Source organism: Macaca thibetana, chromosome 13 (genome assembly GCF_024542745.1).
Source record: "Macaca thibetana thibetana isolate TM-01 chromosome 13, ASM2454274v1, whole genome shotgun sequence".
Lineage (NCBI taxonomy): Eukaryota > Metazoa > Chordata > Mammalia > Primates > Cercopithecidae > Macaca > Macaca thibetana.
The window spans coordinates 22,022,354-22,045,910 of record NC_065590.1 but is presented as its reverse complement, the minus strand read 5'-3'; the positions used below and the strand labels follow the sequence as shown (position 1 = coordinate 22,045,910).

General features: G+C 37.3%; 1 protein-coding gene across 3 annotated transcripts in view; it reads left to right on the top strand.

Annotated features, from left to right (window-relative positions):
- DNAH6 (dynein axonemal heavy chain 6) overlaps positions 1–23,557 on the top strand; it is a 368,310-nt gene that overhangs the window by 199,808 nt on the left and 144,945 nt on the right. For all 3 annotated transcript variants that reach the window (XM_050754693.1, XM_050754695.1, XM_050754692.1), the window contains exons 34-40: positions 4,638–5,193; positions 5,951–6,073; positions 8,904–9,086; positions 9,638–9,781; positions 20,074–20,295; positions 21,119–21,266; positions 23,105–23,262. In XM_050754693.1, coding sequence (XP_050610650.1) covers positions 4,638–5,193; positions 5,951–6,073; positions 8,904–9,086; positions 9,638–9,781; positions 20,074–20,295; positions 21,119–21,266; positions 23,105–23,262 — 1,534 coding nt within the window. The remainder of the gene's footprint in view (positions 1–4,637; positions 5,194–5,950; positions 6,074–8,903; positions 9,087–9,637; positions 9,782–20,073; positions 20,296–21,118; positions 21,267–23,104; positions 23,263–23,557) is intronic.

The window sequence follows — 23,557 nt, the reverse complement described above, 5'->3', positions numbered from 1 at the left end:
CAGTATAGCATAGCAATAAATTTTATATGCACTGAGAAACCAAAAAATGAGTTGCTTTATTGCTATATTCACTTTATTGTAGTGCTCTGAAACTGAACCCACAGCATCTCTGAAGGATGCTTATATATAAATATACAATTACTTTTCGCAATGAATGGTAATACCATGTTCATAATAGGGACTCCTATTTTTATTTATCGTGTTCTTTCTTCCTTTCTGATGCTCCAAGTTTGCTTCTTTTCATCATTTCTTTTTGCTTAGGGAAATTCCCTTTAGCCATTCTTCATGGTAGATCTGCTGGCTACAAATTCATTTCCTTTTCCTTTATCTGAGAATGTCTTTATTTCCCTTCATTCTAGAGGGATATTTTCCCTGGGTATAAGATTCTGGAGTGACAGTTGTTTCAGTACTTGAAAGCTGTTGTACCATATACTTCCCATGTACACCATGAAATTCTATGCAGCCATTAAAAGGAATGAGATCATGTCCTTTACAGGGACATGGATGAAGCTGGACACCATAAACTCAGCAAACTAATGTAGGAACAGAAAACCAAACACCGCATGTTCTCACTTATAAGTAGGAGCTGAAAAATGATGGATTGATAGTTGCAGCAAACCACCATGGCACACATTTACCTATGTAACAAACCTGCACATCCTGCACATGTACCCCCCAGAACTGAAAATAAAACATTTTTTAAAAAAGATGTACCACTTCCTGTCAGCCTCCATGGTCTCAGATGAGAATTTTGCTGTTATTCTGTGTGGGGATTTTTCCCTGTTGGTAAGGTGTCATTTCTTTTTTTTCTTCTGGCTGCTGCTAAGATTGTTTTCATTGTCTTCCGTGTTTAGAAGTTTGACTATGTTGTTTCTTCATATGGATTTCTTCGGGTTTATCCTGTTTGAGATTTGATCAACGTCTTAAATCTGTAGGTTCGTGCTTTTTGGCAAATGTGTGACATTTTCAGTCATTATTTCTCTGAATACTTCTTCAGCTCTTTCATCTTTCCCCATCGTTTGAGACTCCAATGACACAAATGTTAGATCTTTTGTTATATTTCCATAGGTCTCCAAGGGCTGCTCATTTTTTTTTTTCAGACAATTTTCTCTGTCTTGTTCAGATTGGGTAACTTCTATTATTCTGTCTTGCAGTTTACCAGTTCTTTCCTCTATCCCTTCCATTTTGCTCTTGAACCCATCTGTTGATTTTTTATTGTATTTTTTCAGTTCTGAAATTTCTTTTTTTTCTTTTTTATTATTATTATACTTTAAGTTCTAGTGCATAACGTGCAGGTTTGTTACATATGTATAATTGTGCCATGTTGGCGTGCTGCACCCATCAACTCGTCAGCACCCATCAACTCGTCATTTACATCAGGTATAACTCCCAATGCAATCCTTCCTCCCTCCCCCCTCCCCATGATAGGCCCCATATGACCCAGCCATCCCATTACTGGGTATATACCCAAAGGATTATAAATCATGCTGCTATAAAGACACATGCATACGTATGTTTATTGCGGCACTATTCACAATAGCAAAGACTTGGAATCAACCCAAATGTCCATCAGTGACAGACTGGATTAAGAAAATGTGGCACATATACACCATGGAATACTATGCAGCCATAAAAAAGGATGAGTTTGTGTCCTTTGTAGGGACCTGGATGCAGCTGGAAACCATCATTCTCAGCAAACTATCGCAAGAACAGAAAACCAAACACTGCATGTTCTCACTCATAGGTGGGAACTGAACAATGAGATCACTTGGACTCGGGAAGGGGAACAGTTCTAAAATTTCTCACAGGTTCTTTGTATATTCTTTTTTCTTTCTTTTTTTTGGCTGAGATGTCCTTATATTCTTTTGTTTCTAATGTGTTCATAATGGGTTCTTAAAACATTTTCATGATGTCTGTTTTAAGATAATGATCTCACCTGTGTGTAGTCACATGCACCTATAGTCCTGGCTAGTCAGAAGGCTGAGGCAGGAAGATTGTTGGAGCCCAGGCGTTCAAGACCAGCCTGGGCAGTATAGTGAGACCGTATCCCTTAAGAAATAAAATACATTTGTCAGACAGTTTTAACATCTCTCTTATCTCAGTGTTAGCATCTATTGATTGTCTCTCTTAGTTCAGTTTGAGATCTTTCTGGCTTTTGATATGATGAATGATTTTTATTGAAACCTACTTATCTGAGATATTATGTTATGAGACTCTAGATCTTATCTAAACTTGTTTTAACTGGCTTTTCCTGATGCCACACCAGCAAGAGAAATTAGAAATGCAACTTTGTTACTGCCAGGTGGGGATAGAATTCAAGTTTTATCGGTGTCTGGTGGGAGCAGTCATTTCTGCTGTGTAGGGGTGGGAGTTCCAGCTCCCTGGCAGTCCTCCAGTGATATTGTCCTGGATAGAAGAGTAGAAATACCTCATTACTGCTCCCCACGTAACCTCCACTGATGCCACAGGGAAGACAGCTGTATTACCCCTGGACAGTGGTAAAAGTCCTAACTCTCCACTGAGCCTCCTCTGATGCCACCCATCAGAGAGAGGAAGGGGTGCTTCATTATTCCTGGGGAGGGCTGGAAGTCCAGGCTTCCCATATGGTCTCCACTAATACCAAAGGGAGTATCATTACTTCCCAGTGAGGATGAAAGTACATCCCTATATGGCCTTCTCTGACACCATGGGGGAATGAGGAGAGGAATTTCAGGAGACTTGTTACACCCTAGCTAGAGTGGAAGTCTGGGCTCCATACTCAGTATCTGCTGGTGTGGGTAGGAATAAATACCTCAGGAGTTTTCAGTGGTGTTTGGTTAGAGTAGAGCAGTTATTGCCTAAAAGTTTTCTGTCTTGCTGGGCTGCCCCTTTCCTGGTCCTTTGGATAAAGGCGGTAAGCTTTTCCTAGGGCTTTTTTTAAAAAATCTGTGCCCATTGGCATTTCTGGATTGTCAGGATGTAAAAGACAAAAAGACACAAGAGACTCGACACTGTTACTGCTTGCATCTTAAGTACCTAGCCAATCTGCCTTCTCTCTACCTTTCAGAGTCTTCTTTCATTTATTTTACTTAATGTACAGGGATTTTAGTTGTACTTAATGGAAGGAATAGGGAAAAGTAAGTCTGTTCCATCTTTCCGGAGAAATAAGTTGGTTGACATTTTCATGTATTACCTTTAATACATTTCTATTTTTACAGCTGTTGCTTTTTCAATTAGTTACATATCTTAAGCATCTTTTTCATGTTAGTATATATGCATGAGTCTATTTTTTTGTACTGCTGCTAGACTGCTATTATGTAAGATGGTACTTTGAGACATAATAAACCTATAGAACTATTTTAATGTGAAAGGTCTTATATATGGACATTTAGATTTTTTCCTAATTGTTTTCTATGCTAATAATGAACATTCCTATACATATATCTTTGCACAGGTATGATATTTCTACAGGGGAGATTCCTGGAAGTAAGTTTCCTAGGTCATAGGGTTTCCTCATTTTTTATTTAAATAGATTCAATCAAATTGTCCTCCAAAGATGAGTTACCCTTTTACATTTACATAAGTGGTTTTATGAAGGTGCCTATTTCCCCATAAGTGTTTTAAAGAGAGGCCAAATGTAGTAGCCTATTTTAATATTCATTTCTGTAACTATTAGAGTCATTGGGTATCATTTCCTATGTTCATTATTTATTTATAATTATTATTCTTGGAGCATGTTCCTATTGTACTCTTACTTACTGATTTATAGAAACACATAACCTGTATCTGATATAAACATTGGAAATGTTTTTCTAAGTCTCCCATTCATGCTTTAGGTTTGTATATAAAGCCTTTTATCTCACAGAAGTTTGATTTTTGTCTGTTTGTTTTTCTTTTTTCACTCTGTCAACTTCTTTTTACAGTTGTAGATATCCTGCCTTTCTTAGAAAGACCGCCTTACCACAATGTTGCAAAATCTAGCTCTTGTACTTTCTTCTAGTACTTTGGTCACTTTATGTAAGGTTTTAACTGTATCACAGATGTATTTGTGTATATAATGTGAAGTAAAGATTTAGCTTCTTTTTTCCCATAGAAACATCTCATATCAACTGTTTCCTATAGAAACAGTCACATTTTTCCTTCCTCCCTTCTTGCATAAAACTAATTTTAATTCTATATTCATCTTATTTTTCTGAATAGCCACATACAGTTATGAGCATATGTAAATGATTTTAGGAAAATTTGAACTATAAATATAATTTTAAATATAATTTTTAAATAATTTTAAATTTTTAAGTGAGATATTTTATAATTTTTTAAATAATTAAAAATAAGTTCATCACCTTCTATATGCTTGATACTGTGCCATGTACTGTGAGAAATACAGAAAGAAACACAAAAGATATTGCTTACTCCCAAGAAGCTCCTAATATACTTATGAACATTGGTCTACTATACAGAAAACAAACAAAATCATACATGATATCAGAGAAATGATAGATTCTGGTACAGCTTGTAGGACAAACTAATACTGTACATGTTCAGAAGAGAAAGATCAATGAGAAACAATAAGACTCATAATATTTCATTGATTGTAACAAATATGGGAAAAATCAATGACCAGTTGCTCCTAATTGATTTTATTTTTGTTTTGACAGTGGAATCATATCTGACCTTTTTCCTGGAGTCCAAATTCCAGAACATGATTATGGTATTTTACAGTCAACAATTGTGGATGTCATGAATGGACAAAATCTTCAGCCTGAGATGTGTATGGTTAGAAAGGTGATACAGTTTTATGAAACAATGCTAGTAAGGCATGGTGTTATGTTAGTTGGACCAACAGGAGGTGGCAAGACCACAGTTTACCGAATACTAGCAGAAACTTTAGGGAATTTACAAAAACTTGGGATAGAAAATCCCTTTTACCAAGCAGTTAAAACATATGTTCTCAACCCTAAATCAATTACCATGGGCGAATTATATGGAGAGATTAATAACTTAACCTTGGAATGGAAAGATGGTTTGATGGCACTAAGTGTCCGAGCAGCTGTGAATGATACTTCAGAAGACCATAAATGGATCATCAGTGATGGGCCAGTAGATGCTCTTTGGATTGAAAACATGAATACAGTGCTGGATGATAACAAGATGCTTTGCCTGGCTAACAGTGAGAGGATTAAACTCACACCTCAAATTCACATGCTTTTTGAGGTAAGTGTACACATTACTGTGGAGTGAAATCATTCATTAAATTGGCATACCATCATTACATTTTTTCTCACACTGATGTAGCCTTTACTATCTATAATGTCTATTATTATGTTCTGTTTACTTACTTATTAAATTATCCTTTTGTAATAGATTGACAGTCAAAGTCTCAAATGTTCTTGTCTCTATAAATAGGAAGTACAATAAATTCTGGCTTCCCTGAGAGAGGGAGAGAGGAAGAAAGAGAGAGAGAGAGCACTTTGTATCATTTGAAGTGCATTTTAAATTTAAAAATTATTATATTTAATAAGAATAAATTATCCCACTGTGATATGAATATTTGATGAGGGATTGGGAGAAGAATGTGGACCAAGTACAGCTACAAACATTATGAAGGATGCCACCTGTGTTCTATTCATTCATCAAATACTGATTGAATGCCTACTATGTGCTAGGGATTCTAATACAAGAATGAAAAGGAGAAAAGAGAAAAGCAAAGAGAAGAAAGAAAAAATAGCCCTGCCCATAGAATTTGACAGTATCCTCCTGTACTTGTGGGAATTTTTTCGCCTTATACTCATTTAACTTTGTTCTTGCATTTCTAATTACTTATTGCTCTCCCACTCTCTTCCACACAAAGCCTTTCAATGTTAAGTTAGACTTTAAAAGTGTGAATCATTTTATAAGTGTGAACACTGAAGTTGGAGAAATAAGGAAGTATCATATTAGCGGTTTCCTGCTCAACTTTCTTCAACTTTAGGTGCAAGATCTGCGGGTTGCCTCCCCTGCAACTGTCAGTCGATGTGGAATGGTGTTTGTGGATCCTGAAGAACTGAAATGGATGCCTTATGTTAAAACTTGGATGAAGGGTATTTCTAAAAATGTAAGTGCAATCAGATATTCCCCAATATCTCCATCTGTCAGGACTCACGTTGCCTTCTAGTGCACAAATAACAATATGTTAAGGACTCATGGTGCTTGATTGAGGGGACTTCATTATTTTACCTAGTCCTCCCTATGGATTCCTAGAATCCTCCAGGAATGTTTATATACTCCCCAAATCTGTCCTCATTTCTTGTTACCCCAGCCTGCCAGCCGGCCTACTCACACTTCCTCCTGCCTATTCTGTCTGGCTTCTCCCCAGACTGAAACACAAGCCACTTTTGTGAGTCCCTAAAAACACAACTACAACAGCCTGAGGCATTGAGACTTTGCAGAAAGCTTGGGAGTAATAAAACAGAACCAAAAGGAAGAAAAATAGTGTTTAAGTCTAGACCCTAACTGTCATTGTTTTTGGATTTTCAGAGCCCCTAACACCTATGACAGCCAAAGATAAAAGAAAACCCATTTACATCCTACCCCAATTGTAGGTGCGAGACCTAAGACACATACTAACCTCAGAGGTACAATTCCACCCAAATTGAAGAAAAGCTTATACATTGTTATTCAAAACAAATCAGTTTCATACTACTTTCTGTAGCTTCTCCATTCTAACACAGAATTTTTCTCTTTAGCTTAGCTGAACAAGTAGTCCTTTGAGATGTTTCCCCCACATCTCATCCCCTACTCCAAATAAGCCGTCTTCATCTCTGCCTCTCCCCCTCCAAAGATGAGCCAGAAAACTATTGTTTTCCTCCTTTCTTTGCATGAACATTTTAAGAATATTATGGTCTAGTCTCAGAGTACCTTATTAAAGACAGTAATTCTCAGAATTGAGAGTTTATCATTGGCTACCTTAAGACTTTTAACTTTTCTGAATTCACTTTTTTAAAATTAGCAGACATTTTTATGCCTAGGGCAGTTTTAAGTTTATAGAAAAATTGAACAGAAATGAGGGTTCCCATGTACTCCCTCACCCCCAAACAGTTTCACATATTATTAACACTGCATAAATGGTGAACCAGTATTCGTACATTATTATTAACCAAAGTGCATACTTTGTGTTAGAGTTCACTCTTTGTGTACAATTTATGGGTTTTGAAAAATGCATAGTGTCGTGTTTCCACCATTATAGTATCAGGCAGAATAGTTTCATTGCTCTAAAAATCCTCTGAGCTCTACCTTCTGAATATCATCCCTCCTCCCCATCCCTTAACCCCTGCAACCACTGATCTTTTTACTATCTCTGTAGTTTTACCTTTTCTAGAATGTCATACAGTTGAAATCGTATAGTACATAGCCTTTTCAGACTGGCTTTTTTTTACTTGGTAATATTCATTTAAGGTACTTCCATGTCTTTCTGTGGTTTGGTAACTTATTTCTTTTTAGCATTGGATATTTTTTTTACAATCTTCACATTGTATAAATATTTCATCTTCTATTCTCATAACAGTGTGTTTCCCAGAGTAGAGGTTAAGTTTAATGAAATTCAACTTACCAGTTTGTTCCCTCATGGATGATGCCTTTGGTGTCATACCTAAGAAGTCATCACCAAGCCCAAAGTCATGTAGATTTTCTCCTGTTATCTTCTAAAAACTTCATATTTTGTGTTTTACATTTATAATCCATTTTCAGTTAATTTTTAGGAAGGGTATAAGGTCTGTGTCTAAATTCGTTTTTTTGCATGTGTATATCCAGTTGTTCCAGCACCATTTGTTGAAAAGACTGTCCTTTCTCCATCGGATTGCCTTTGCTTTTTTGTTAAAAATCAATTGACTGTATTTATGTAGATCTATTTCTGTGCTCTCCATTCTGTTCCATTGATCTACTTGTCCATTCTTTCACCAATAACCCACTGTCTTGATTACTGCAGCTGTATAGTAAGTCTTGAATTTGGGTAGTGTCAGTTTTTCAACTTTGTTCTTTTTCTTCATTGTTGTGTTGGTTATTCTGGGTCTTTTGCCTTTCCATATAAACTTTAGAATCAGTTTGTCAATTAATCCACAAAGTAACTTGCTGGAATTTTGACTGAGATTTTGTTGAATTTATAGATAACATCGGAGAAATTGACATCGTAAGACTCTTTAGTCTTCCTACCCATGAATGTGGTATTTCTCTCTATTAGTAGTTCTTCAGCTTCTTTCATCAGAGTATTATAGCTTGTCTTATATAGATCTAGTACATATTTTGTTATATTTATAGTTAATTTATTTTTGGCACTAATGTAAATTATATTGTATTTTTAATTTCAAATTCCAATTGCTCCTTGCTGGTGTATAAGAAAATGATTGACTTGTATATGTTAACCTCATATCCTGCAACTTTACCATAATTACCTATGAGTTCCAGTTTTGTTTGTTTTGTTTTGTCAATTTAGGTAGATTTTCCACATAGACAATTATGTTATTTGTGGACAAAGACAGTTTTACTTCTTCCTTCCCAATCTGTATACCTTTTATTTCCTTTTATTGTCCTATTGCATTAGCTAGGACTTCAGGACAAAGTTGAATAAGAGTAGTGAGAGGGACTGAATTCACTTTTAAATATTTTATGTATTGGCAGCTTAAGAAATAATTATGAAATTAACACCTCTGAACCCATTGCCAGACCAAGAAATAGAATGCAATCAACTACCCATAATTTCCCCCATGTATCCCTTCCCAGTCATAAAAGGTTTCCTTAAAATTTAATTTGTTTAATATGTTGTGATAGTTATAGCCTTTGGTCGAAAGATCACTGAATATATAGAAATATCCAGATTTTAACCAACCCAATTCTAAACTGAATTATGTATTTATCAGGTCTTGCCAAACTATCATTTGTTTCATTTTCAGCTGAATGAGGAAACCCAAGAATATATATTAAATCTTTTCCAACGTTATGTTGATGAAGGTTTACATTTTATCAATAAAAAGTGCAGCCAAGCAATTCCACAAGTGGACATCAGCAAAGTTACTACACTCTGTTGCTTATTGGAGTCCTTGATACTTGGGAAAGATGGAGTTAACTTGGCAATGGTATGAAGAGTTTTCTTACTGCTATGAAGCTAGAAAAATTAGATTATTGTATAAATTCCTTGCAAAGAAATGACTCCATTCTAAAATATAACCATTTGATTTTTAAGTTAATTTTTCAGGGGACTAATAGCTATGATTACATTCATAGAATCTCAAAGTTACAAGGAACGTTAGCATGTATAGTTCATTCCTCTACTCAATTTTGAATTCTCTTACACTCTACAACATATTCCCAATACAAGATATTCTCAATCTGCTTACATACCTTCATGCAGGTATTTAAAAAATTATAATAATCAGTTGAAAGACAAACTTGGACTTTTTTTCCCTACATATTCCTTCTCATTCATTTTCTCATCAGTGATTATAATATATAACTGTAAGAAAACACTACTCTGTGAACCATTGCATGAAGTGTAAGAAACATACACTGTGCCCATTTAAAAATGTGTTAGTCTAAATGGAAGAAAAATACCTTTACACTTTGCAGCTTAGGATTCTTTTTATGTTTATATATAAAATATTAAGTCTGTTTCTCTTTATTCTTTCAGGAACAAACAAAACTGAACACTATACTGTGTCAGACTTTTGTATTCTGTTATTTGTGGTCTTTGGGTGGAAACCTAATGGAAAACTATTGGGATTCTTTTGATACATTTATTAGAACACAATTTGATGATAATCCTGATGCCAGGGTAAGAACCAAATAAATTACATTTTAGCATAATAATTCTGAATCATTAAAATTAAATTTTAAGATTAAAACTTTAAAAGCTTTAGTTCCATTGAAAATATAACTTATACACTAAGCTGGTTCCTAAAAGTATTCATGTTTTTCTAACCATAGATAACATTTATCATATTTTTTAAGTCAGGAGCCCTCTCCTAGTCATATTAAAAAAGTAAGATGTGTAAGTGTATAAAAACTCTCTACTGTAAACAACTATTGAATTCTAGTCAGTAAATTTATTTTTCACAGTATGAAAATAACAATGTGATTGGTTAGCTATTCTGAATTGCTGGAATGTACTTGGTATATATTCTAAGATTGACTAAATAAGTAAATATATTGAGAATAATGGCAATGAATTTCTCACTGTTAGAGACGGGATTTAAAAATATGGAGGGAGAAAAATTAGAATGCACTCTGTTTTATTGGATTGGAATTGCAGGTCTCAGTACTCATTGATATTCAAAATGTTAACATACATACATGTAATTGTATGAAAATTGCCTGGGTACATGGCTCACACCTGTAATCCCAGTATTTTAGGAGGCTAAAGCAGGAGGACCACTTGAGGCCAAGAGTTTGAGACTAGCCTGTGCAATATAGCAACACTCCTGTTTCTACAAAAAAAGTTTTTAGTATCCAAGCTCAATGGTGCACACCTGTAGTTCTAGCTACTCAGGAGGCTGAGGCAAGAGGATCTCTTGAGCCCAGGAGTTTGAGGCTGCACTGAGCTATGACCTTACCACTGCACTCCAGCCTGGGCAACAGAGCAAGGCTCTGTCTTTAAATAAATAAGTAAATGTATGAAAATTGATGTGTGTATACATCAATTTTCTAGTCCATTTTATATAGATAAATTTTTATATACATATAAAATTTTATGTACATGTAATTTTCTAGTCCATGTGCTGAAAGGAACTAGACACAAAGACACCTTGATAGCAGCAATGAGCATATCTGGTATACTTATTTTTAAATACTATTGTCATCCTCCACTAAAGAAAATGAGAAATTCCTAGTAAAATAGTTGATTTCAAGACTGGATCAGGGAAAATACAAAACAACTCTTTTATGTTGCATAGTAAAAAAGTGCTCAAAGAATGATGTGACATGTCAAAAGAACACAGAAGGCAGTTTGAAGAGACTTCCACTGGTCAAAGCTGGATAGATTTAAGCATCAAAATCAATAATCATAGTATAGGATCATAACCCTTTTAGTAAAATAAAAATCTGTAATAAAATAAAAATAAAAATCCATACTCATAATAAAAATATGCATGACTAAATAAGTAAGGAAGAAAGAAAAACTCTTTCTTATAGCTAATACAAACTAACCTATGCAGAAGGAATAATGGATAAAGTTAGAAAGTCATCACCTTGCAACCATTATTGTAATAATTGATTTAGGCAGGAATCACCAATGAATACTGAAATTGGTGGGTAGAGGTTTCATGATAAGCAGTACTTACATAGTTTCTAAGTATTTACTAAACAAAACAAAACAAAAAAAGCAAAAAAAACAAACTTGTAAACAGCACCTTAGCTACATGATCAATTTAACTTAATTAGTGGGTAGAGATTTCATGATAAGCAGTATTTACATAGTTTCTAAGTGTTTACTTAAAAAAAAAAAACACGTGTAAACAGCACCTTAGCTACATGATCAATTTAACTTAACTAACATCAAGGCAAACCTGTGCCTGCTTCCTAATATGGGGCACTGTGAAAGATGTAATCTTGCTTCTGTGATATTTATTTCAAAAATGTATAACTTGAATCTAATCATGAGGTTACACCTGGAAAACCCAAACCAATGAATATTTTGTAAAATAAACTGGACTATATTCTTCAAATATATCTATGTCATAAGAGACAAAGTTGAGAGACTTTTCTGAATAAAAGGAGACTAAAGAGAGATAATTAAGTGCAATGCATGATCCTGGATTGGATCTTAGACTTGGAAAAATATAGCTATAAATTATATTATTGGAAAAAATGGCAATATTTGAATATAGAATGTAAATTAAATAATATGTCAGTATTCAATAAATTTTATCACGTAAGTATCTTTTTTAAATATGTCTTTTTGTCTTCATCCTTGCTGTCTTTGGATAACCCAGATTCTTATTATTTCTTCCATGGGCTATTAAAATATCCTATTTATTATTCCTTTGCTTTTGCTCCAGTCATATCTAATTTACCCTCTCTACCAGTATTTTTAAAGTTAAGGTCACAATCTATTAATTGGTCATGAAATCAAGTGAAAGGGTCACAACCCAGTTTTTAAAAAGGAAATATCCTCTACTACAACTTTCAGTAAACACTATATCGGAGAGTCTAACCAGTGCAATAAGGCAAGAAAAAGAAATAAAACATATAAACTTTGGAAAGGAAAAAGTAAAATAGTCATTATTTGCAGAAAAAAATGACTGAATATGTAGAAAATCCTAAACAATCTACAAACAAATGATTACAATTAATAAGTACATTAGTAAGGCCCTTGGATATAAGGTCCACAAAGAGTTAATGAATGAAAATTTAAAAGAATACCATTTATAAAAGTAACAAAATACCAACTACTTAGGAATAAAATTAATGAATGATGTGAAAGACCTCTGCTGAAAAGTACAAAACATTGTTGAGAGAAATTTTAAAAGATCTGTATAAATGAAGAGATATACTATGTTCATGGATTGAGATACTTTTATTAAGTTATCAGTTCTTTCCAAAATATTTTGAAGATTCCAGGCAACTTCAGTCCCAAAATCCCCAACAAAATTTTTCCATGAAATCTGACAATCTTGTTCTAAAATTTATACAAAAAGATAAAATAACTGAGATAATCTTGAAGGAACACACATTTGGAGGACTTAAACTACATGACTTGAATAATTCAAGACAATAAAACAGCAGCAATTCAGAGTGTGGCATTGGTGAAAGGATATCAAATAGACAAACTAATATTGACAAAGAAGTGGAAGAAAGAAGCCTTCTGAGGTGCTGTACATGTTCTATATTTTAATCTAGGGTGGTTATATTAATATTTATATATATGAAATTCGCTAAAATAGACTCTTAATATTTGACAAAAAAGGTTATGTTATACCTTGAGGTTTAAAAAATATATAGAATAGAAAGTAGAGTGAATTGAGGAGGTTCCAAGATAGCCAAATAGGAACAACTCCAGTCTACAGTTCCCAGCATGAATGATACAGAAGACGGGTGATTTCTGCATTTCCAATTGAGGTACTGGGTTCATCTCACTGGGGCTTGTCAGACAGTGGGTGCAGCCCACAGAGCGGGATAGGGCATCACTTCACCCAGGAAGCACAAGGAGTTGGGTAATTCCTTTTCCTAGCCAAGGGAAGCCGTGACAGACAGTACGTGGAAAATCAGGACACTCCCACCCTAATACTGCTCTTTTCCAACAGTCTTAGCAAACAGCGCACCAGGAGATTATACCCCACGCCTGGCTTAGAGGGTCCTATGCCCACAGAGCCTCGCTCAGTGCTAGCACAGCAGTCTGAGACTGAACTGCAAGACAGCAGCAAGGCTTGGGGAGGGGCGTCCACCACTGCTGAGGCTTGAGTAGGTAAACAAAGCAGCCAGGAAGCTCTAACTGGGTGGAGCCCACTGCAGCTCAAGAATGCCTTTCTGCCTCTGTAGACTCCACCTCTGGGGGCAGGTCATAGCTGAACAAAAAGCAGCAGAAACTTCGGCAGGCTTAAATGTCCCTGTCTGACAGCTTTGAAGAGAGTAGTGGTTCTCCCAGCACAGAGTTTGAGATCTGAGAACGAACAGACTGCCTCCTCAAGTGGGTCCCTGACCCTTGAGTATCCTAACTGGGAGACACCTCCCAGTAGGGGCTGACCGACACTTCATACATCTGGGTGTCCCTCTGAGATGAAGCTTCCAGAGGAAGGATCAGTCAGCAACATTTCCCATTCTGCAATATTTGCTGTTCTCCAGTCTCTGCTGGTGATACCCAGTCAAACAGGGTCTAGAGTGGACCTCCAGCAAATTCCAACAGACCTGCAGCTGAGGGTCCTGACTGTTAGAAGGAAAAAAACAAACAGAAAGGATATCCACACCAAAACCCCATCTGTACATCACCATCATCAAAGACCAAAGGTAGATAAAACCACAAAGATGGGGAGAAACAAGAGCAGAAAAGCTGAAAATTCTAAAAATCAGAACACCTCTTCTCCTCAAAAGGAATGCAACTCCTTTCCAGCAATGGAACAAAGCTGGATGGAGACTGACTTTGATGAGTTGAGAGAAGAAAGCTTCAGACAATCGGTAATAACAAACTTCTCCGAGCTAAAGGAGGATGTTCGAACCCATCGCAAAGAAGCTAAAAACCTTGAAAAAAGATTAGACAAATGGCTAACTAGAATAAACAGCATACAGAAGACCTTAAATGACCTGATGGAGCTGAAAACCATGGCATGAGAACTACATGATGCATACACAAGCTTCAGCAGCCAATTTGATCAAGTGGAAGAAAGGGTATCAGTGACTGAAGATCAAAAAAATAAAATGAAGTAAGAAAAGAAGTTTAGAGAAAAAAGAGTAAAAAGAAATGAACAAAGTCTCCAAGAAATATGGGACTATGTGAAAAGACCAAATCTACATCTGATTGATGTACCTGAAACTGATGGGGACAATGGAACCAAGTTGGAAAACACTCTGCAGGATATTATCCAGGAGAACTTCCCCAACCTAGCAAGGCAGGCCAACATTCATATTCAGGAAATACAGAGAACACCACAAAGATACTCCTCGAGAAGAGCAACTCCAGATTCACCAAAGTTGAAATGAAGGAAAAAAATATTAAGGGCAGCCAGAGAGAAAAGTCGGGTTACCCACAAAGGGAAGCCCATCAGACTAACAGCGGATCTCTCGGCAGAAACTCTACAAGCCAGAAGAGAGTGGGGACCAATATTCAACATTCTTAAAGAAAAGAATTTTCAACCCAGGATTTCATATCCAGCCAAATTAAGCTTCATAAGTGAAGGAGAAATAAAATCCTTTACAGACAAGCAAATGCTGAGAGATTTTGTCACCACCAGGCCTGCCTTACAAGAGCTCCTGAAGGAAGCACTAAACATGGAAAGGAACAACTGGTACCAGCCATTGCAAAAACATGCCAAATTGTAAAGACCATTGATGCTAGGAAGAAACTGCATCAACTAATGGGCAAAATAACCAGGTAACACCATAATGACAGGATCAAATTCACACATAACAATATTAACCTTAAATGTAAATGGGCTAAATGCTCCAATTAAAAGACACAGACTGGCAAATTGGATAAAGAGTCAAGACCCATCAGTGTGCTGTATTCAGGAGACCCATCTCACATGCAGAGACACACATAGGCTCAAAATAAAGGGATGGAGGAAGATCTACCAAGCAAATGGAAAACAAAAAAAGCAGGGGTTGCAATCCTAGTCTTTGATAAAACAGACTTTAAACCAACAAAGATCAAAAGAGACAAAGAAGGCCATTAAATAATGGTAAAGGGATCAACAAGAAGAGCTAACTATCCTAAACATGCACCCAATACAGGAGCACCCAGATTCATAAAGCAAGTCCTTAGAGACCTACAAAGAGACTTAAACTCCCACACAATAATAATGGGGGACTTTAACACCCCACTGTCAACATTAGACAGATCAATGAGACAGAAACTTAACAAGGATATCCATGACTTGAGCTCATCTCTGCACCAAGTGGACCTAATAGACATCTACAGAACTCTCCACCCCAAATCAACAGAATATACATTCTTCTCAGCACCACATCGCACTTATTCCAAAATTGGCTACATAGTTGGAAGAAAAGCACTCCTCAGCAAATGTACAAGAACAGAAATCAAAACAAACTGTCTCTCAAACCACAGTGCAATCAAACTAGAACTCAGGATTAAGAAACTCACTCAAAACTGCACAACTACATGGAAACTGAACAACCTGCTCCTGGATGACTACTGGGTACATAACAAAATGAAAGCAGAAATAAAGATGTTCTTTGAAACCAATGAGAACAAAGACACAACATACCAGAATCTCTGGGACACATTTAAAGCAGTGTGTAGAGGGAAATTTATAGCACTAAATGCCCACAAGAGAAAGCAGAAAATATCTAAAACTGAAACCCTAACATCACAATTAAAAGAGCTAGAAAAGCAAGAGCAAACACATTCAAAAGCTAGCAGAAGGCAAGAAATAACTAAGATCAGAGCCGAACTCAAGGAGATAGAGACACAATAAACCCTTCAAAAAAATCAATGAATCCAGGAGCTGGTTTTTTGAAAAAATCAACAAAAATGATAGACTGCTAGCAAGACTAATAAAGAAGAAAAGAGAGAAGAATCAAATAGATGCAATAAAAAATGCTAAAGAGGATATCACCACCAACCCCACAGAAATACAAACTACCATCAGAGAATACTATAAACACCTCTACTCAAATAAACTAGAAAATCTAGAAGAAATGGATAAATTCTGGGACACACACACCCTCCCAAGACTAAACTAGGAAGAAGCTGAATCCCTGAATAGACCAATAGCAGGCTCTGAAATTGAGGCGATAATTAATAGCCTACCAACCAAAAAAAGTCCAGGACCAGATGGATTCATAGCTGAATTCTACCAGAGATACAAAGAGGAGCTGGTACCATTCCTTCTGAAACTATTCCAATCAATAGAAAAAGAGGGAATTCTTCCTTACTCATTTTATGAGACCAGCATCATCCTGATACCAAAGCCTGGCAGAGACACAACAAAAAAAGGGAATTTTAGACCAATATCCCTGATGAACATCGATGCAAAAGTCCTCAATAAAATACTGGCAGATCAAATCCAGCAGCACATCAAAAAGCTCATCCCTGGGATGCAAGGCTGGTTCAACATACACAATTCAATAAGCGTAATCCATCATATACACAGAACCAATGACAAAAACCACAGGATTATCTCAATAGATGCAGAAAGGGCCTTCAACAAAATTCAACAGCCCTTCATGCTAAAAACTCTTAATAAACTAGGTATTGATGGGACTTATCTCAAAATAATAAGAGCTATTTATGACAAACCCACAGCCAATATCATACTGAATGGGCAAAAACTGGAAGCATTCTCTTTGAAAACTGGCACAAGACAGGGATGCCCTCTCTCACCACTCCTATTCAACATAGTGTTGGAAGTTCTGGCTAGGACAATCAGGCGGGAGAAAGAAATAAAGGGTATTCAATTAGGAAAAGAGGAAGCCACATTGTCCCTGTTTGCAGATGACATGATTGTATATTTAGAAAACCCCACTGTCTCAGCCCAAAATCTCCTTAAGCTGATAAGCAATTTCAGCAAAGTCTCAGGATATAAAATCAATGTGCAAAAATCACAGGCATTCCTATACACCAATAACAGACTAACAGAGAGCCAAATCATGAGTGAACTCCTACTCACAATTGCTTCAAAGGGAATAAAATATCTAGGAATCCAACTTACAAGGGATGTGAAGGACCTCCTCAAGGAGAACTACAAACCACTGCTCAATGAAATAAAAGATGACACAAACAAATGGAAGAACATTCCATGCTCATGGATAGGAAGAATCAATATTGTGAAATTGGCCATACTGCCCAAGGTAATTTATAGATTCAATGCCATCTCCATCAAGCTACCAATGACTTTCTTCACAGAATTGGAAAAAACTACTTTAAAGTTCATATGGAACCAAAAAAGAGTCTGCATTGCCAAGACAATCCTAAGCAAAAAGAACAAAGCTGGAGGCATCATGCTACCTGACTTCAAACTATACTACAAGGCTACAGTAACGAAAACAGCATAGTACTGGTACCAAAACAGAGATGCAGACCAATGGAACAGAACAGAGCCCTCAGAAATAATACCACACATCTACAACTATCTGATCTTTGACAAATCTGACAAAAACAAGAAATGGGGAAAGGATTCCCTATTTAATAAATGGTGCTGGGAATACTGGCTAGCCATATGTAGAAAGCTGAAACTGGATCCCTTCCTTACACCTTATACAAAAATTATTTCAAGATGGATTAAGGACTTAAATGTCAGACCTAAAACCATAAAAACCCTGGAAGAAAACCTAGGCAATACCATTCATGACATAGGCATGGGCAAGGACTTCATGACTAAAACACCAAAAGCAATGGCAGCAAAAGCCAAAACAGACAAATGGGATCTAATTAAACTAAAGAGTTTCTGCACAGCAAAAGAAACTACCATCAGAGTGAATACGCAACCCACAGAATGGGAGAAAATTTTTACAATCTACCCATCTGACAAAGGGCTAATATCCAGAATCTACAAAGAACTCAAACAAATTTACTAGAAAAAAATCAAACAACCCCATCAAAAAGTGGGCAAAGGATATGAATAGACACTTCTCAAAAGAAGACATTTATGCAGCCAACAGACACATGAAAAAATGCTCATCATCACTGGCCATCAGAGAAACACAAATCAAAACCACAATGAGATACCATCTCATGCCAGTTAGAATGGCAATCATTAAAAAGTCAGGAAACAACAGGTGCTGGAGAGGATGTGGAGAAATAGGAACACTTTTACACTGTTGGTGGGACTGTAAACTAGTTCAACCATTGTGGAAGACAGTGTGGCGATTCCTCAAGGATCTAGAACTAGAAATACCATTTGACCCAGCCATCCCATTACTGGGTATATACCCAAAGGATTATAAATCATGCTGCTATAAAGACACATGCACACGTATGTTTATTGTGGCACTATTCCCAATAGCAAAGACTTGGAACTAACCCAAATTTCCAATGATAGACTGGATTAAGAAAATGTGGCACATATACACCATGGAATACTATGCAGCCATAAAAAAGGATGAGTTCGTGTCCTTTGTAGGGACATGGACGAAGCTGGAAACCATCATTCTGAGCAAACTATCACAAGGATAGAAAACCAAACACCACATGTTCTCACTCATAGGTGGGAATTGAACAATGAGAACACCGGGACACAGGGCAGGGAACATCACACACTGGGGCCTATTGTGGGGTGGGGGAGGGAGGAGGGATAGCATTAGGAAATATACCTAATGTAAATGATGAGTTAACGGGTGCAGCACACCAACATATACGTAACAAACCTGAACGTTGTGCACATGTACCCTAGAACTTAAAGTATAATAAAAAAAAAAAAAAAAACTTTGATCCTGGATAACAATTAAAAAAAAGAAAGTAGAGTGAATTGCACATAGTAGAGGTAAATATTTTACATGTTTGTAGATATACATATATATGTATGTACAGAGTCACAATGAAAAATGAATTTCTTACTAAAAGTCACTGTCAAATGACCTTGAAGCAGTATTGCTCTGTACAGCTGCCAGAATGAAACTTCTGAAATGCAATCTGATTATGTTACCTACCTGCTTAGAATCCCACACTGAACTGTTGCTCTAAGATCTTTAATAAGTAAAGCTTTTAAAATTTGGCCCGTCTGTATTTCCAGCCTCATCTCAATGTATGCAGCGCTCTCGTGCTTCCCAGCATACATCATATTTTCCATGGCGTCAGACTTCTAATCCTGTTTTTTTAGTCTGAATCCTGAACCCGTTCTTTCCCACCTCATGCCATCCCTTTTTTGCCCATCTGACTCCAGCTTGTTCTTCAAGTCTGAGTTGTAGCATTACCACCCCTGGAAGCCTTCCTGAATCTGTAGCCATCACCATAACTCCCCTGCAAGTAGAAATGAGCCATCACTCTGTGTGTGTGTGTGTGTGTGTGTGTGTGTGTGTGTGTGTGTGTGTGATTGTAATAAACTCCTTTAGAGCCCTTATTTCCCCATGGGTATTAACTGAAGTGCTTATGTCCCTCAGGGGGATTACCAGGTCATTGAAGACAGAGACTGGATCTCATTCAGCACTTGTCCTCAGCATCAGAGATAGTATTTGGCATAGAGTAAGCCCCTGAATGTTAAATTTAATTAAAAATGCTTTACAATTCTGACATGGGTTTTAATATAATTGCTATAACAGATATTTTCATGCATTGTGTTGCATGATTTGGTTTAAATAACTAGTCTCAGATACCTAAATAACTATGTATCTACAACGAAAAAAGAAATCCAAATCCATTTAGGTTTTTTGACTGCCTTTGTTTCTATATAAATATATCTACTACTGTGTGTCAATATTGCTTATTCCCTATTGAAAGTGGTGTTTAATTTTGTACTTTAGCTTCCCAGTTCTGGTGATCTGTGGAGCATTCATATGGACTTTGACACCAAACGGTTGGATCCCTGGGAACGAATCATACCTACCTTCAAATACAACCGAGATGTTCCATTTTTTGAAATGCTTGTCCCCACAACTGACACAGTGCGCTATGGGTACCTAATGGAAAAACTACTGGCAGTCAAGCATTCTGTGTTGTTTACTGGAATAACTGGAGTGGGCAAGGTAGGAAACTCACATCAGACAAGAAGTCCTCTCCAAATGTGAGGGCATGGTGGACTTAAAATTGTTAGCACCAGAAGTAATATTATTTCTGAGAGGAATTATTTTTTAGCTTTTAGCGCTTTTGCAGGAAGAATGTTATGCTGAATCTATATTGATCCTAGGAATTGTTCTAAAGTTTGCCGGTTTCTGAATACATTCTTGGAGTTGATACTGTATGAACTAGAGAGCCCTGTAGGCCAGCATTTGTGCTTAGGGGCTTTTATGTTTTATTCCTTGGTATTTTGCGGGCTGCCACTGCACTGGTTGGATGGGAACTGGCCAGAGGAGTTTGCATTCCCAAAAGACTGTTGATAAAGATCAGCCCATCCCCTCCTGCCTGTTCACTTATACCTGATACAACAATGGTATCCTTGATTATCTGGGGTTTTTTGTTAAAGTAGAATGGAGGGAGGAATACTGATGATTTGGGCTTATAAGTTTTGGAGAGTCCACATAAAATTTCACTGTTTCCCAAAAAAATTATTCTAAAAGAAATTTGCATCTTTCTGTGACTCTTTCCATAAATTGGCTTGAAGAGTAGCCAAGATGGATTTTGGCATGAAACTAAATTAAAACTTTTTGCTAAGATAGTGCTGATTAGAATATCTCTTTGATTCTGAAAAATATAACTAAATGGAATCTCCAGTAAGAGAAAGCAGACATTTCAATCTAGCTTTAACCTCTCTCTTTTTATCATGTTTCTTACTTATTGTGCCAAATTATTACAGATATAACTGAAAGAGATTATATTGATGTGACATTAATTAACTTATTTTAATTTAAGTCTGTGATTGCGAAAGGATTGCTAAATAAAATTCAAGAATCAGCTGGTTATGTCCCTGTTTATCTGAATTTTTCTGCTCAAACTTCATCTGCAAGGACACAGGAGATCATTGAGTCAAAACTGGAGAGAAAAAGAAAAAATATTCTAGGTAAGAATCATTATTTTAGTTTGTCCCACAGAAATTATTCATTAAGCTAATAAATGACATAAATAGTACATGTAATAAAATGACAATTGGATATTTTATTTGCTTAATTTACTGGTAAAGGTGATTCTGTTGATGGCGTTTTTATGCTAGCTATGTAGATGTCTTAGTGTTGCCAAGCAAGTCATTTATTTCTATCATCACCTTCAACTCAGAACATCAATCTCTGCCTCTCCGTGGCTCTCCCTCTCTCCACCCAGGTTCTTCCAACATGCACTGATTTCGCCTTATTTAAAATAAACAAACCTCTGTATATTTGGCACATTGGGTTATCTGAACTCAGTGAGGAGTAAGTATGAGACTGTTTTGGTTTTTTCTTCAGTCAGTGCTTTCAGCCAGGTTTTGTGGTAGCTTCCCCACCCTCCCTTATTAACTGCTTAGATAACTAGCATAACTTTCTGGTCACCTTCAGACATTTGGAGTCTGGGCCAGTCTAAGCCTCAATCCAATACCCAATTCAAAGTTCCTCCTCTCCTCTGTCATAAGCCAGGTTTGTGGCTGCAGGTACATACTGGAGGTGAAGGGGTCATTGGATGCTCGTCACTCCTCCCCACCCTCCCTGTAGGAGGCTGGAGTATGCAGGGAATGGAGAAGAAGAAGGAAAGGACAAGTTTCTTCTCTCTAACCGGTGCTCAGACGGGCCTCTCTGCGGCTGGTCCCTGCTTCTGTAGCTGGCACTGAGTGGTGTCCATGCTGTCTGTGAGGCAGGCTTTCAGGAATGGGCTCTTGTAAGCAACTCCCAAAAGAACTGTAGGTCAGGCATTGGCCTCACCACTGGAAGTTTCCCTGAGGGTGGGAGTCAGGACCTCAGCCCTCACTCTCCAGCAGTCCATCTGCAGCCTCTTGCAACTGGGGCCCACTTGCTCAGTCCACAGTCTCTGGGGTGGTGCACCAGTCAGGGCTTAGGCTTGGCTGCCTCCCACATTGCCCACCATCTAGCAGGCCCTGTCATGCCAAACAATGGTGCTGCCAGCTGCTTCACTGCCTCCTCTTTCTGTCCCCTCTCTCCTGCTCAGGTAGGCAAGGGGCAACAGATGCCAGTCTATTTTCTGGTGGGGGCCCCAAATTTTTACAGAGGTTTCTCTTAGACCCCTTCCTTGCCCCCCCATCCTGCTACTTGGCTTCCAGGGGGCCATGGGATGGAGTGAATCACTCAGTTTGCCTTGGAATCACCTCCCGTAATTATCCCAACAGCAGAGACATGGCCATTTGCCCGTCGGGTTTCTCTTTCCTCTGCTATCACTCATTCCTTTTTCTAATGTGTGTATTTCTAATGTGTGTATATTTATTTAAATGTGGCATTGTGCAGCCCCACTGCACTGGATTTCCCTTTGATGTGATCAGGATGCTTTTGAATATCTAACCTGTTTTCCCTGTGAGGGTGCCGTGATGACATTTATGAAAGGAAACTTTGGCATTCTTCCTCTTCCTACTATGGAAAGAAACTGATGTTCCTCACTCATGCCTAAGCCACACAGTTACTGAGGGCAGTGGCTGAGACAGAGAAAGGTTCACTCCTTGCTGGAGAGAGGCCACCATCTTGTGCCCTGACAGTGAGGATAAGGGGCCACCTGGCATGACAACGTGGACGTCCTGACCAGGAGCACATCTTCCTGCAAGGGCCTGGGTGGGGCCAGAAGGAAATCTCCTCCTCCGGGCAGGACTTAGAACTGAGCTCTTTATGACCTATAGGATGTCATTGAGTCCAAAGTCATACCCTAGCTTTGGCTTACATTTTCTAGGGGAAAATCATAATTCTTAAATTCATTTTATTTCCCTAGGAGCACCGGGAAACAAACGAATTGTGATTTTTGTTGATGATTTAAACATGCCCAGACTGGATCGCTATGGCTCTCAGCCTCCGATTGAATTACTTCGGCAGTATCAAGATTTTGGGGGATTTTATGACAGAAACAAACTATTTTGGAAAGAAATACAGGTTGCTTTAGCTTTTAAATTACTTGGCGTGCTTAAATTTAAATGTCAAGGAAATATGATGTATACTTTGTGAGACTACCATAGCAAAGTACCATAAATGGGGTGGATTACACAACAGAAGTTTGTTTTCTCATAATTCTGAAGACTAGACGTCTAAGAACAAGGTGTCTGCAGGATTAGTTTCTTCTGAACACTCTTTCCCTATGTCTTTATATGGGCTTCCCTCTGTGTCTGTCTGTGTCCAAATCTCTTCTTATAAGCACACCCGTCATGCTGGATTAGGGCTTACCCTAGTG